General features: G+C 37.2%; 1 protein-coding gene across 1 annotated transcript; it reads right to left on the bottom strand.

The window, feature by feature from the left end:
* Positions 1-719: 719 nt before the first annotated feature.
* Positions 720-13,650, bottom strand: sparcl1 (SPARC-like 1). Its single transcript, XM_053502506.1, has 11 exons — positions 13,627-13,650; positions 12,022-12,071; positions 10,749-10,814; positions 8,676-9,605; positions 7,518-7,641; positions 5,677-5,798; positions 4,111-4,231; positions 3,747-3,868; positions 2,692-2,840; positions 2,361-2,509; positions 720-1,090 (listed from the first exon to the last, which is right to left on the bottom strand). Exons 2-11 carry the CDS (start codon positions 12,067-12,069, stop codon positions 1,062-1,064), a joined length of 1,860 nt encoding a protein of 619 aa, XP_053358481.1. The 5' UTR covers positions 12,070-12,071; positions 13,627-13,650; the 3' UTR covers positions 720-1,061.
* Positions 13,651-14,438: the final 788 nt, after the last annotated feature.

The raw sequence follows: 14,438 nt of genomic DNA, 5'->3' as shown, positions 1-14,438 counted from the left end.
AAATGCAATAAACATGCTTTTGATATATTTATGCTTATCCTGGGATTTACAATCTGCTTATAGAGAATATTTTGTAAAAACACTATTTCAGTAGGATGTTTAAATCTGGATTAGGTTGCTTAGTGACAGTGGAGGATTTGATGTAGTATTAAGTCTTCCTGTAAGAATCAAAATGATATTTTTGTATTTCCTTGGGGCAGTAATACCTACAGTACAATAAAAAAAGGCTTTCTCCAAATGGTTGAAATGTTGCTTCATAGTAAGAGTGCAAATATACTTACAACTACTACAACTACTACTACTACTACTAATAATAATAATAATAATAATAATAATAATGATAATAACAGAAAAAAAGCCTTTTTTAAATGGTGGTGCAACAGCACAAATGTTTTGGGGTATTAACTTTATTTTATTCTGTATACTTTAAAATAATTTAAAAGCTATAACAACTTAAAGGCAAAGCATCATCTACTGGAATTCTTTTTTTATGGAATACCTCAAGTGAGTGGTAGAGATGAATCAATCAAGGTGAGATCAACAGAATATTCAATACAATATAGCGACTCAAATAGTGCTCTACCAAAAAGTGACACAAAAAAAGACCTACATTAATGAATATGATTTGAAAGGGGAGGTTTATTAGTTATTGCTAAATACATTAACTGTCAAAACAAAATATGGTAATGTAACAAATTTCTGGGTGATTTTTTTATAACATTATGAGTGCGCTAGGAAGTTTTGTCATTGAATGTTCTCATAGAATGCTCAAAACACAAAATCATCGATTTTACTAGACACTATCAAGAAAAACTATTGTCATAAAGACTGTTCGTCTTCTACTAGTCATCTTTAGACCGACTACAATCTCAAATATTTTAATCACACAATCAGAAATAAAAATAAAAATCATACTTTTTCCAAAGATACAGACATTACGTAACAGGTCAGAGTCTTCGCTTCTTAACTCTTTCCGTTTGCTCTCACATTGAGGTTTCTTCCTCCTCCCTGAAGGAGCTTCTGTGAGCAGCATCCATCTTGTGGCAACAAGCATCATTTATTTAGAACAGCATCTTGGAGTCCATGTCCTCTGTTGCCATGAAGTCACGGAGAGAAATATGAAGATAAAGGTCAGATATTAACACAGGAAAGTGCTGTTTCTGTAGCTTACCACATTAGCTTTGGACTCTTGTATTAAATGTTTTGCTAGTAAGATAACCATTAGTTACACCATAATGCAGTCACGCCAACCCTGAAGCTGAATTATGAGTAGCTCTGTAACAAATCACTTGTCTAAAATATTCACAAGGAAATTGTGAAATGGTGCCACCTGGTTGATATTTCAAATTTAAACACTCTAAGGGTTAACACACCTGCACTGTCCAACCTTTTGTAAATCTTAAAAAAAAAAAACATTGCATCCATAATAAATAAATCTTGAATTCAGGTTGCTTTTATGGATCTTCATTCTCTGGTTTCCTTGAACCTAAAAAAAACATCTGGTAGCTGGACTGGCTACACCCTAAGTGTGAATTTGTGTGTGTTTCGTGGTCTGTGATGGACTGGAGTCCATCCAATTGTTAAATAATTTAGTAAATTGACGTATTTACAAATACTTCTAATTACATGTTTGTCTAATGTGAGCTACATCAAGCATCACATTAATTAACTCAAAATGTTCTCTACATGTATTTATCCCTCCATCTAACAAAAAGCATGGGATCAGTGCCTTTTACATTCAAGTTTATGTAAGAGCATCAGACAATGTGAAATGGTTGAAGCCGGTGAGGCTCCCAGGCAAAGTGATTTAATATTAGAGAGTTGCTTATTGTTTCGTAAGAGTAATGCAATCATTAACAATACGAGGGGCGTTCAAGCTAAACCAGGACTTGATGAAATTTCTGGTGAATGAAGGCATAAAACTGATTCATATTTACAGAAGACTTCAAGCACAGTACAGTAATGAGACTCTTAACCGCAGTAAAACATTTGAATGATGCCAACATCTTAAAAAAGGCTGTATGTTTATGAATGATGATCCCAGCTGAGGTGGCGTTTTAGACGTGAAGCAGGCAGTCCGAACAAGGCTCTGGCGTACTGAGAATTATATCTAATTTGATGGTAATCAAGCACTAGGGAAACACTGGGATAAGTGCATTAATGTAAAACAAGGGAGTTTTTACTTTCATAACGGTGTTCTGTTATTCTGTTCTGCATCCTGTCTTAGTTTTATAGGTTAAATTTATCCATATGCTGGGAGGAAATGAAGATGAACCTCCTATACTGGATTTGCATACAGGAAATGTAACTGAATTAACAGTTAAGCAAAGCATTTTCCTTTTTACTTTGGCTCATCTTACCGTCCTTGATGCCAAAACAGCGGCACCACTCCCTGAAAGAGAGCAGCTTGTCCTTGTCTGCATCACACACATGAAAAAATACCGAAGTGCAGTGCTCCATAGGAACCAGAGGAACACGCAGAGGAGCAAGCTCTGAGTGAGACAGGAACCTGGACATAGAAATATAGCATTAAACAGGTGCTACCTGTAACAGCAGCTCTAAGATAAAGACACCTAGTCCAACGAGAACTGAATGATACATTCAAAAAAAAAAAGACGTTTTTTAAGCTAGTGCTAAACTAAAAGTCCTTGGTCAAGTACAAGTTAATTTGGCTCTGCCTTGAAAACACACCTGTCTGATGGATGTTGGTCCATTTGTGCAAACTGCCAATGAACTGGATATATGTACATGTTGTAGTTCTTCTCAAAGTCTCGAGCCAAGAGTTCGATGGGGTGATCGCCTGCATGGAGACGCCGCTCATTCTCATAAATCTTCTGCACCTGTAGAGTAGATACAGTACAGTAGGTGAGGAAGAAAACAGGTTGGAACAAGTGTTTAAAAGATCAACGTTGGGCTGCACCACAAAGCAGCACTTCATGGAAAATTTCGAATAGTTTGTTCATACTATAATTCAGTGATTACGATTATTTATGTCTTATCCTGAACTTCCACAAAACAAGTTTGCTTTTGTTATAACGGTATCAAGTTTCTGCTAGAAGACAATCATTAGATATTCCTGTAGAGGGGAATTTTCCAGTGGAACTTTGACTGTTACAAAGTGCTTACAGTTTTTGTGCTGAGACTCCTTTCAGACATTTTTCTTTGTTAAATAAATCACATTCATCTGTCTGTTATTAGACATACTGTATATTATGTTGCATGTCAGGCAAACAAGTTCCTGTGTATGTTGTACCTATTCAAATGATAATGTAACACAAGTGCACTGATTATAAACCTCTCTTAGTCAAATATTCAACAGTGTTGAGGTATAATTTATATCATACAACAATTACCTCTGACTTAGAAATCTGATTGGACATGAAGCATTCATTCCACGACTGGCGTGGGACATACGATATCACGTTTAAGGTCATGCTGTTGTTCTGAATATCAGCACAGCTGTAGTATCTTGAATATTTGGGCTGTGCCCTTCTACCTAAAACCGCATCACAGCCATGCAGATATTCAGCACAACAGCACTCCTTCTCAGGATATTGCTTAGGTAATATATAATCCGGACTTAAATAATTGTAACCAGTTTTTTTATAAACAAAATATTGTTTAAACACAGGATTTTTCATTTCTATTGCTAGAATTTAGATTTTTTTTTTTTAGATTTGATACAGTTACAGTAATAGCATAGATTGAATTGTTTAATTAAATTGTTTTTGTTTGTGGATACACACTTTGGATCTCTGCTTGGCTGTAAGGATATCTTCTTCATAAAGCTGCAGCAGCACATTCTTCAGCCAGTCTCTCATGCGGAGTGGAAAATGTATAAGCTCTGTCTTCAGACACGGTGGAATAACTAAGACACACAAACACATCAATTTAATCAAGCATTAAAAACAAAAACCATAGTAGTCTTCATTTAAAGTACAGATTTGTATAAAGATACTGAGTGTAACCTTTTTTGGACTCATTAGCTATTTAAATCCTACAGACCTTCAATAATGTCTAGTTGAGCAATAAATTAATGTGTGCATTGAATTTAACATCACTGCCTTCCGGGGCTTCCACAGGTTCACAGCATGAACAGAAATGACCTACATTTGCAGGAGCCCGTGTAGTCCAGATGTAGTCTGTGACCTTTTTTGCTCCCCTCAAGGCTGCACTTGATGGCAAAGAGCTGACAAGATGAGGTATAGGTCTGGTTATCTGTTCCACAAACCTACAAAAAAAAAAAACATTTATGGAAGCAAACTCATTTATAATAACATGGGTCAAAAGGACCATTCACTTAAGTAGCCATGGTAAAATTTTTAGGTAATATAATTGAAATATTCTGGGTTTGTCTAGGAAAGAGCAGCTCAATCAGGTCTTACATACTGTATAATCCATTAATCATTATTTATTTAAAGCTAATTACCTACATTAGTGACTTTGGAAGCATGATGCATTCACTGAATTTGTGCCTTCAACAGTGAATTTAATGTAAAACATATCATGGTTTTTGTGTCGTAGATCAAAATTATTATTTTATTGTATTTTATTTTTGTGGGCTTCCTCTGGGTTCTCCGGTTTCCTCCCACAGCCCAAATACATGTAGATTAGGCTAATTTGCATCTCAAATTGCCCTGCGATGGATTGGCAACCTGTCCAGGGTGTACCCCGCCTCGTGCCCTAAGCCTCCTGGGATAAGCTCCAAGTCCCAGCGACCCTGAACACAGGATAATGCAGTATAGAAGATGAGTGAGAAAGTGAGTGTATTTTATTAATTTTTTTCCAGTTTGGCACCTCGGAAATATGATTTAGCTTTCTTTGTTTTACTTATAAAACTTGTAAAAAACTTAACGCCTAAAACACCTGTTTAAATGAAATCAACATCCAAAATGCCCAATGTTTAAATAAACTGGATCAAAATCCAGTACAGTTGTCACGTACAACCAGCTATTTATAATGTAACTAATTAGCTACCTCGTTCAGATTAGCACCCGCATCACCTGACCGAGGTGCCTTCTGGGAAATTCAGTCTACCAACAAAAACTACAAACCAAAAGCAGTGCCCTCTAGTGGTAAACCCTCAAAGGGTTGAACAGTGCCCTCTAGTGGTGAACCCCGACAGTATTGGGGGGAGCCTGGGGCCTTTCCAAGGAGACTAAGGCATAAGGTAAGAACCCCTGGATGGGGTACCGGTCCATTGCAGGGCGAATAGACACATGAACATAAACAACTGGCAATTGGACACCAATTAGCCTAATCTGCATGTCTTTGGAATGTGGGAGAAAACCGCAAGGAGAATATGCAAACTTCATGCACATGGATCTGAGGCAGTTTAGCAAGCAAAATTATATTTGGCGTGCATTCGTAAAAACAGTTTTGCTCAGGAATGAGGTCCAAAAGTGTATTTAAAACTTTAAAAACACCCTTTGCTTTTAGTGAGGCATGAATGTGCACCATTGTAAAGCAATAACACAAATGGTGTGCAAAATTTGCTTAATATCAATTATCTAAGATAAACACTGAAAATAAAAATAAAATTCAATTTGCTGCACAGCACTAGTCTCAGGGCTATGTCCTTTTTTTTTTGCTCTCACAAAATAACCTCAGGCCTTAAGAACACATTATTAACAATAACAGTATAATATACTGTATATTGAGCTCTGAAGTACTTACATGTCCCAGCTCACTGAGACTTGGAGGACAATCTGCAGGTTCCTGGCACACACAGCTGGGTTTCTTCTTATCATTCAGCTTGCATGTCTTCCCCCGCTTACAGTGGAAGTTCTCGCATGAATCTACATATGATGTGAATACTATATTTATATAAAAATTTGTTAGAAGACAAAGGTGATAATTATAATTATGAACATAATGATAATGAATTAACATACCGTAGCACTCTTAATTTCAGGGTTTTTTTTATTATTTAGTTTACAGTTTCAAAGTATTTATAATAGACATTTTAACCAAGCTACAATCTATGATGTCATAAACTTATAATCTTCCCAGTTTGTTTCCAAGCATGTGATCTTTGCTAGAGTCTGTTTACAGTTTTTGAGTATTGCTCAGTCTACTCTCCTCTGGCCTGACTCTGTGTGGTTTTGGATACAATTTTAGATTTGCCCTTGTCTGCTTCATGTTTTTCTATTTCATAATTTTCAGTAAACATCCCGCTCTGTCTCATACTTGACAGATAACACTCAAAATCTGCAAATACACAGTTAACCATGCATGCTTTTAATCTGCATTACACCTCTATATAGTTAGTATTCATGTATTCCAAGTGTATTCACAGAGTGCATTGCCCATTGTGCTTCCTGGATAAGGTCCACACACAACAAAACCTTGACTAGGATGAAGAAGTAAATGAGGATAAATCAATGATTGTCCAAAGAGAAAAAAGGGAAAATACACAGTGGCTAAATCAGAACCTTGTGGGACACCAAAATTAAAATGTCAGACACATGAAATGAAACATTTGCATCTACACTAAAAACTTTTAAACCTTTTTAAACCTTACATTCTTTGTTTAAGCCTGCCCATAAAAATATTGTGGTCACTCTCTGACGTCTTTAGCGACTAAGCACTTATTCTGCTCAGGCTTGTGGAAACTAGATTTATAAGGGGCGTTCAAGTCAAACTAGAACTTGTGATGACATTTTATGAATGAAAGCATAAAACTGATCGACATTTACAGAAGACTTCAAGCACAGTATGGTGATGAGACTATTAGGTGCAGTAAAACATTTGAACAGTGCAAATGTATTAAAGAAGGCCGTACATCCGTGAATGATGATCCTAACAGAGGTGGCTAGGAGCTCAATGCAGCCGTTTCTGTTAACGTTTAGCAAGTGGAACTCCTGATTCTTAAAAATTGATGGATAACTTGTTGCCAACTTGCAGAAGAGGTCCAACTGTCTGTGGGAACTGTAAACACAATCATTCACCAACACCACTTGCACATTATAGGAGCTCGGTTGGGAGTTATTGCCACATCCCACATCCACACTAATGGAGTTCCTCCTTTAAATCAAGCAGTCTGATCTTGGCTTGTATCTTGAAAACCTTGTATCTTGATAGTATGCAGGCACTAGTGAAACACTGGGATAAGTGCATTAGTGTAGCAGGGAAATATAGAGAGAAATAAAGGGAGTTTTTACTCTCAGAACTTTGACTTGAACACTCTTTGTACATTTTTATATTGATGTACTTCCAGGCTTAAAACACTTAATTTTGATTTAAATAAAGTCTTTTGCCATCTCCAATAAGCTTAGTATTATTATGGGATGCCTTTTATAGAATACGTACTTTTGGCTCTGTTAGTTTGTTCGGAGCACAAAACCGAACATCACCCTCACTGATTTCTTAACCCTGCTGCCTGAGATGGCCCACAGTTTGTTTAGGTAACCATTAGATGTGTGGTGGCATTGTGTATTAACAAAATCCCAGCTCAGCACATTCTTGATCAGAGTCTGTCACTGTGCATTGTAGAGATAAGAGTCTGAAACACCCACCGACTGAAGCTTCCTGTCCTGGATCTGTTCCAGTTCTGGATTTGGACCGGGCTGTGGGAGTAATTCTGGGGAAAAGATCCACAGCAGCCCTGATCTGCACAGGGTTCATTCCCAGTACAGATGCCTTGGGAGATCAGGATGGAATGGCATGGAGAAAATTACAGATAATTCAAATGAAATGTGAATACCTAAATTAAACCTTAACTTAAATCTGAAATGTATTCTACAAAACCACAACTATAAAAACGTCCATAGTGTATGTGTACATTGTTAAAGAATGAAGTTATTTAGAAATTCCAAAATGAATGGGATTATTTTAAGAAGTTCTGAAAGAACAGATGACCATCCCTTAAACCCCATCTCCTTGCCATAACTTCTTGTACTTTCCTACTATTTCACAACTTCTTTCTAAAAGTCAGGGACCTAGCTGTCTAACACAAAAAAAGCCCCCATAAGTTATTTTCACTTTTTACAGTTTAAAAACTACAATCACCTTGAATTTTATATCTTTGGAAAGAAAGTCTGAATAACTCATGTCTGATCCTCATACACTTCTATCTCTGTGGCTCCTCCTGCTCTCTGGATCTGCCTGATTCATCCTAGTCGTCTACCTTTGCTTTTAGATCTTGTACTTGGGATTCAATTTCCCAAATTCAATCTACAATACTGTAGATGGTTCCACGTGAACTTCCTGAGGGTTTGCACTTCCAAAATAAGTTTATGCCTAAATCTTACACTGGATAGTCCAGAACTGCTTTTTTTAACCATGCAGACTGTCATGTGATCTTTCTAAAGACTTAAATCTTTATTTAGATTACTCATTGTGACATTGACTACTCTAAAAACATAATTTCAGTTATCACTTTATGTTCAGTTCGGTATGGAGCTGGGGTCTATCCCAAGAACACTGAGCATAAGGGGGTCTTACATATTCATACATAGGAGCAATTTATTTTAAAGTTCTGGTTGATATTGCTCCCAAAACGTCATAGAGAGAGCAATGTAAAATTTAGATCAAACTGGGAGCCCTGTTGTTTAGATACATTTAAATAAAATTATATTAAATTAACTGAATATATTAATTTTTTTTTGTACAATACTATTCAAATACAAATATTTGATTTTTATTTCACAATGTTTGATGATCTCCAGTCTTACCAATTTCCCTTTTTTCTTTTGCAACATGTTGAGTGTGAGTTCTGCCTCTTTCTCCGGCTCTTGGATTTGAGAATCATCTGGGGTCACCTCAGCACTCAAAGCCTGGTCACTCTGTGCTTGTCTCAGTCTCTTGCTCTTTATCTGTTCCTTGTGTTTTCCATTACCCTGGCTGACATTTTCATTAGTGTCCTTCCCTCCCTCCTTTTCCTCAGTGAGGTTCCTTCCCCCCAGGCCCATTATGACCTTGTCTGCATCTGTGATCATTTTGTCAATGTCAGGATTTGGAAGTATCTGCTCATGTTGGAGACCTTTATTAGACCTAACTTGGTCAAATGCTTTTTCTTGCCAACCATCTTTGGGATCTTCATAATCTTGATTAGGCTGAGCGTCATAGTATTCCATGACTGTGGGAAGTTCACTGTCAACCTTTTCTTCCCCTTTCAACCTACTGGTTAAGGGTTTGCTCTTGTCCAGCTTCGTGCTTTGAGTTTTCATAGGTACACCCTCAGAAATAAAGTCTAAATCTACTGGTATCTCAGAGTCTGTGCTACTCCCCACCTCCTCTTCTTCCAAATCTTTCTCCTTTTGTTGCTTTTGCTGCTCGTCTCCATTATGTTTTGACTTTGTTGGTATCTCCACACTCTCCTTATTTATATCCTCATCTTCCTCACCCTCCACACCATGCTGCTTTTCCTCAGAACTCCTTAAAAGTTGTGTGAGCATCTCGTCACTCAGCAGCACAGGAATGTTCTTCCCATCTTCATCAGACATCTCCAAAACTATGGGGTATGCTTCATTTGTTCCATCTCCACGATTTGACCTGTCCTTGCTTATATCCCTATTTTCTAGTCCTGGACTACTAGCCTCGAAGGGGAAGAATGTTGGCAAAATGGAATCATGAACCTCTTCCAACAATGGGAGCCTATCATCCTGGGAGAAGAAGAATTATTTAGCATAATTATAATAAGGGGCAGTGGTGACTCAATTGATTAAGGATCTGGATTATTGATCAGGGCCCGGTTTCCCAATAATACACACTCGCTAAGAAGACTCTTAAGATACATCTTACGTAATTTGAATACTTTTGTTGATGAATACAATGAGATGACAGAGTAGAGGTTTACAATCACTCAGAAAAATGAATGGATTGGGTTTGAAACTCCCAAGTTTATTTTTTCATATAATAAATAAAATTTCATCATAAAATAAAGAACGCCAAAAGAAAAGTCCAGCTAGTAATGGATGATGGCTAATGATCAATGAAACATATTTTAAACAAAAAGCAGCAAGCAGCTGGACATCGGACAAAGTTTGGCCTAAAGAAAAAAAATTACATGAACCACACGTCTTCAGTTTAGCACAGTTTAGCACATTACGCTGTATCGCTGCCAAATTGTTCGCCACCTTTTTAATATTAAAAGTAATTGCCAATTTTAATGCATTAGTCACATTATAAAATAGGCTAATTAAAAGTCACTTTATTAGTTCTGATATCAAATAAAATAAAATTCTTAAACAGGCCTATCGTTTATTTTATCATTAATACAACTTTGATAACGTGCCTTAATGTGCTTGCATACACCGCTGATTTATAAAGACTGCTGCACAGTGGCAGTGACTAGCGTATGGAGCTGAAACAACGCTAAGAGTGAGTTAAGGTTGGTCCAGACCAACCTTTCGAACATGTGACTTACAGTACCTAAGATATACTTAGAGTACGAAGGTTTTGGGAATCACACCATAACGTTAAGAGAGAGGTTAAGGTACAACTTAAGAACTACCTAGCGATAAGAAGCTTTCGAGAAACCGGGCCCAGAATGTTTCAGCTTCAAACCCCAACAAAGCTCTTAACCCTATCTGCTCCAGGGTGGTGTATCATGGCTGACCCTATGCTCTGACCCCAGCTTCCTAACTGGAATATCCCCCCCAAAAAATATAAATAAATAAATAGATAAATAATTATTATTATTTCATTGTGCTGTTAGGTACATGTGACAAATTATTAAATCGTAACCTTTAAAAAAGGGACATACTGTATGGGTATGCTGGCAAATTGTATTGTGGCTGAATTACCTTCTCCTCAGTATTCTGTGGCCATCTGTAGAGTGACGCCTGCTTCTCATGCGCAGCGCTTTGCACCTTAAGAGCACACAAAGAAGAAAAAAATAAGGGGTTACCACAAAGATATTAAAGTCATTAGTTAATTAATGAACATGCTGAGAAATTTTACTTAATAAATTTTTTGGGGGGAAACAGGTAAAACATCCTTGAGCATTCATTTGGGACATGGGACTTATTATGAAATTTCTTGTGAATGAAGGCGTAAACCTTGTCCTGAACTCGCTCCAAGCCATTTGCACATGTTTGGGCCATTAAAGGAGTTACTGAGAGGCCAGTGTTTCAGACCTGAATCAGACAGTCTGGTGTACTGATAAAACATTCTATCTTGATGGAATCCAAGCACTAGTGAAGCACTGTGATTAGTGCATTAGTATAGCCAGGGATTATATAGAGAAAGCCAATTTCACTCTCATAAATGTGTTTTGTTATTCTGCACAACTAAAAGTACCAGTTTGACTTGAAAACTCCTTGTAATCAGCCATGGCCATCAGGTAACAGCCATGATTTAATTATCCTGTGATCACGAGTTGGGTGTCTTGAGATCTTCTGGGTTTTGTAGCAACTCACAGCCTAGTTCCTGTAACGGGCAAGCTGTGTCCGTAAATGATTGTGTGTACGGTTCCCACGGACATTGGCAAGTTGGCGACTAGTTATCCATCTATATTCGAGGATCAGGCATTCCACACACTGATTGTTCATGGGACTGCAGTGGGTTCGAGCCACCTCAGCCGGGATTTTGTCACTCATGAACAAACAGACTTCTTTAAATCATTTGCACCGTTTAAATGTTTCACTTCTGCTAGAAGTCTCATCTCAATACTGTGCTTGAAGTTTTGTGTAAATGTTGATTTTACTCCTTCATTCACAAGAAATTCCATCACAAGTTGCAGTTTGACTTAAACACCCCACATATTAATAACCTAATTATCTCCGTGCAAGAACAAGAAGTTCAAAAAAGTCAAGAACATTCTTTAAATATAAAACTATACAGAATGTCCTTTGTTTTAAAATTTACGCTCCACGAACAATGCAGAATTATTAAGTAGATTCCCCAAATGATTTTGTGCAATGAGACTAACATTTGTTTTACCATTAGTTAGCATAACTAAAAACTAATAATAACTTCTATCACTAAAGTTATTGTACCTATGGGGTTCAATTTAATCTAATTTATGGGTCCTTTTTTATTGCTTTGTTTAGCATTTGCACCAATGTATTTACTTACAGATTTGGTTAATGCTGAGGCCAACAGGAAGAAGCACAGGAGATCCATATCTGTAGGGGTGGCAAAAACCTAATTAAGGTTCACAGCCGGGTGAAACAGGTAAAGAGTCCTAAAATTCCTCAGTAATTCAGTGTCAAATCAGGACGTTGTGGCACTGATAGCAGCTATGTACAAATATTTGTGGTCTTAGTGTGAACAGCTGGTAACAGTGATGGGGAAAAAACGTGAGTGATAACAAGATCTAACCTGTTTCACAACAGTAAATGAAACTTGAAATGATTTTCAATGTTGATTATTTTCCTGTTGATCTGGGGTTTTAATTACATTTACATTTGGGCATTTGGCAGACGCTCTTATCCAGAGCGACTTACATTTTTATCTCATTACACATCTGAGCAGTTGAGGGTTAAGGGCCTTGCTCAAGGGCCCAACAGTGGCAACTTGGTGGTTGTGGGGTTTGAACCTGGGATCTTCCGAACCGTAGTCCAGTGCCTTAACCACTGAGCTACCCCTGGCCCCTAATTAGGTTGATAAAAAAAACAAAAAGGAAATGCCATGAACCAAACCAGGATTTGATGGATTTCTCCAATGTTCTCACACTGAATTGTGTTCATCAGCATGCAATTTATCAGTCTGCCATCATAATCCCATGCCTGAGTCACCATGGTGACAGGCTCGGGAGATCCATCCCAGTCAAAAGTCACATTCCGACTGTGAGGGGCAAAGCAAATATCAGAAGCTAGCAGCCTGGAAAAAGAGCCGACTATGTACACAAACTTCTTTTTTTTTTTTGTCAAGAGACAAAGCAGCCCTCATTGGATCAGTTTTAGAGGACGATGTCTGTAAAGATGGAGGACACAAGAGATGAATACCGCACTTGCACCAAATTTCACTACATTTTTAAAGGTTTAATGTGTAAAAGAGAAACTGTAAAGCAAGTATGGCTTAAAAGTATAAAATCAAATTAGTTCTAAAAATCTAAAAAGTAAAGTGTTCAACATAACCTAAAAAAGAAATGAAATGATCATTTAAAACTCTGAAACTGTAAAAATTCTCCAAGAGAAAATGTTGTGCAATTTTTATGAGCAAATCAGCTATAAGTTACAAAAAATGTCTTTGTAAGATTTCCAAAGTAATGTTTTTATTTTTTTTTTCCACTGACACCTGAATGCATTATGCATAAAATGTAAATAAGGATGCAAGCGAATTAATTAAGGTGTTTATTTTTAGTGTGTCGTACATATAGTTTGATGCAGACATCAATTATTTGGTTCAGTAGCATGAAAAATGAATTAATTCAAGCACCCGTTTGCTAACATTACTTGTGGTGATATGGTTAGAGTTTTCTAAAATAATAATAATAATAATAATAATAATACATTTTTGATCATATATATTACTAATTTTAACTTATATTTATCATAATACATTACACAAAACAACAACTTTCATGGATACAAATGTATGGATACTAATGAAAAAGATAATACATCAATTCTGTTTTTTTTTGTGTGTGTGTGTGTTTTGCATTCTCCTTCATGAGGGCTGAAGAAAAGGCTTTAACAAACTAATAATTACTGATCCATAGGCTATAAAGAACTGTACCTGATATTGAAGCTTGCAGACAGATGAACAAATCACTGGATTAATGGGGTGTTGTGCTCAGCAGGAAGCCAGTGTGAAGAATTGATTCTTGTGCTAAACTCTGCCCATCTCTCACACTGCTGCAGCCAACTAAAGAGAACCATGCCCCTGGGGTTGGCTGCAAAGAGGAGGGTGCAGGAGGGCATACAGAAACACAAGGTGACATTGAGTATTCCAAAGCATTTAACTGGGATATAACCAGTATAACTGCATTTAACTGGTATATAACCATGCTATCTTTCTCATCTCAGTCATGGCCAAAAATGTTGGCACCCCTGACATTTTTCCAGAAAATCAAGTATTTCTCACAGAAATAGGAATAAAAAAAGCAAACTTGGCATGTCACACAAAAATTATTGGCACCCTTAACTTAATATTTGGTCACGCACCAAAAAAATTAACTGAAATTATTCGCTTTCTATAACCATCAATAAGCTTCTTACACCTCTCACCCAAAAGTTTGAAATGCTCTTCCTTTGCGAACTACTCCAGGTCTCTCATATTCGAAGGGCGCCTTTTCCCAACAGCAATTTGAGCAATAGGATCTCTCCACAGGTGTTCAATGGGATTTAAATCTGGACTCATTGGTGGCCACTTCAGAACTCTCCAGCGCTTTGTTGTCATTCATTTCTGTGTGCTTTTTGAAGTATATTTGGGGGTCATTGTCCTGCTGGAAGACCCAAGATCTCAGACGCAAACACGGCTTTCCGACACAGTGTGACCCAAAAGCCTTTTTAATCCTCAGATTTCATGATGCCTTGCACAGTCAAGGC

The sequence above is a fragment of the Clarias gariepinus genome, chromosome 8, assembly GCF_024256425.1.
Source record: "Clarias gariepinus isolate MV-2021 ecotype Netherlands chromosome 8, CGAR_prim_01v2, whole genome shotgun sequence".
Classification (NCBI taxonomy): domain Eukaryota; kingdom Metazoa; phylum Chordata; class Actinopteri; order Siluriformes; family Clariidae; genus Clarias; species Clarias gariepinus.
Note: the sequence above shows the minus strand (reverse complement) of the source record. Positions and strands in the feature narration are given on the sequence as shown.

Bases quoted from the DNA above. Each gene is read 5' to 3' on its own strand.
- sparcl1 (XM_053502506.1), bottom strand. From the start codon at position 12,069: ATGGATCTCCTGTGCTTCTTCCTGTTGGCCTCAGCATTAACCAAATCT. The intron at 5,799-7,517 runs GTGGGTGTTTCA...CATCATATGTAG, and splicing joins AGGACAGGAAGCTTCAGTCG to ATTCATGCGAGAACTTCCAC. The intron at 2,841-3,746 runs GTGTGTATCCAC...TCTACTCTACAG, and splicing joins CAGCCAAGCAGAGATCCAAA to GTGCAGAAGATTTATGAGAA.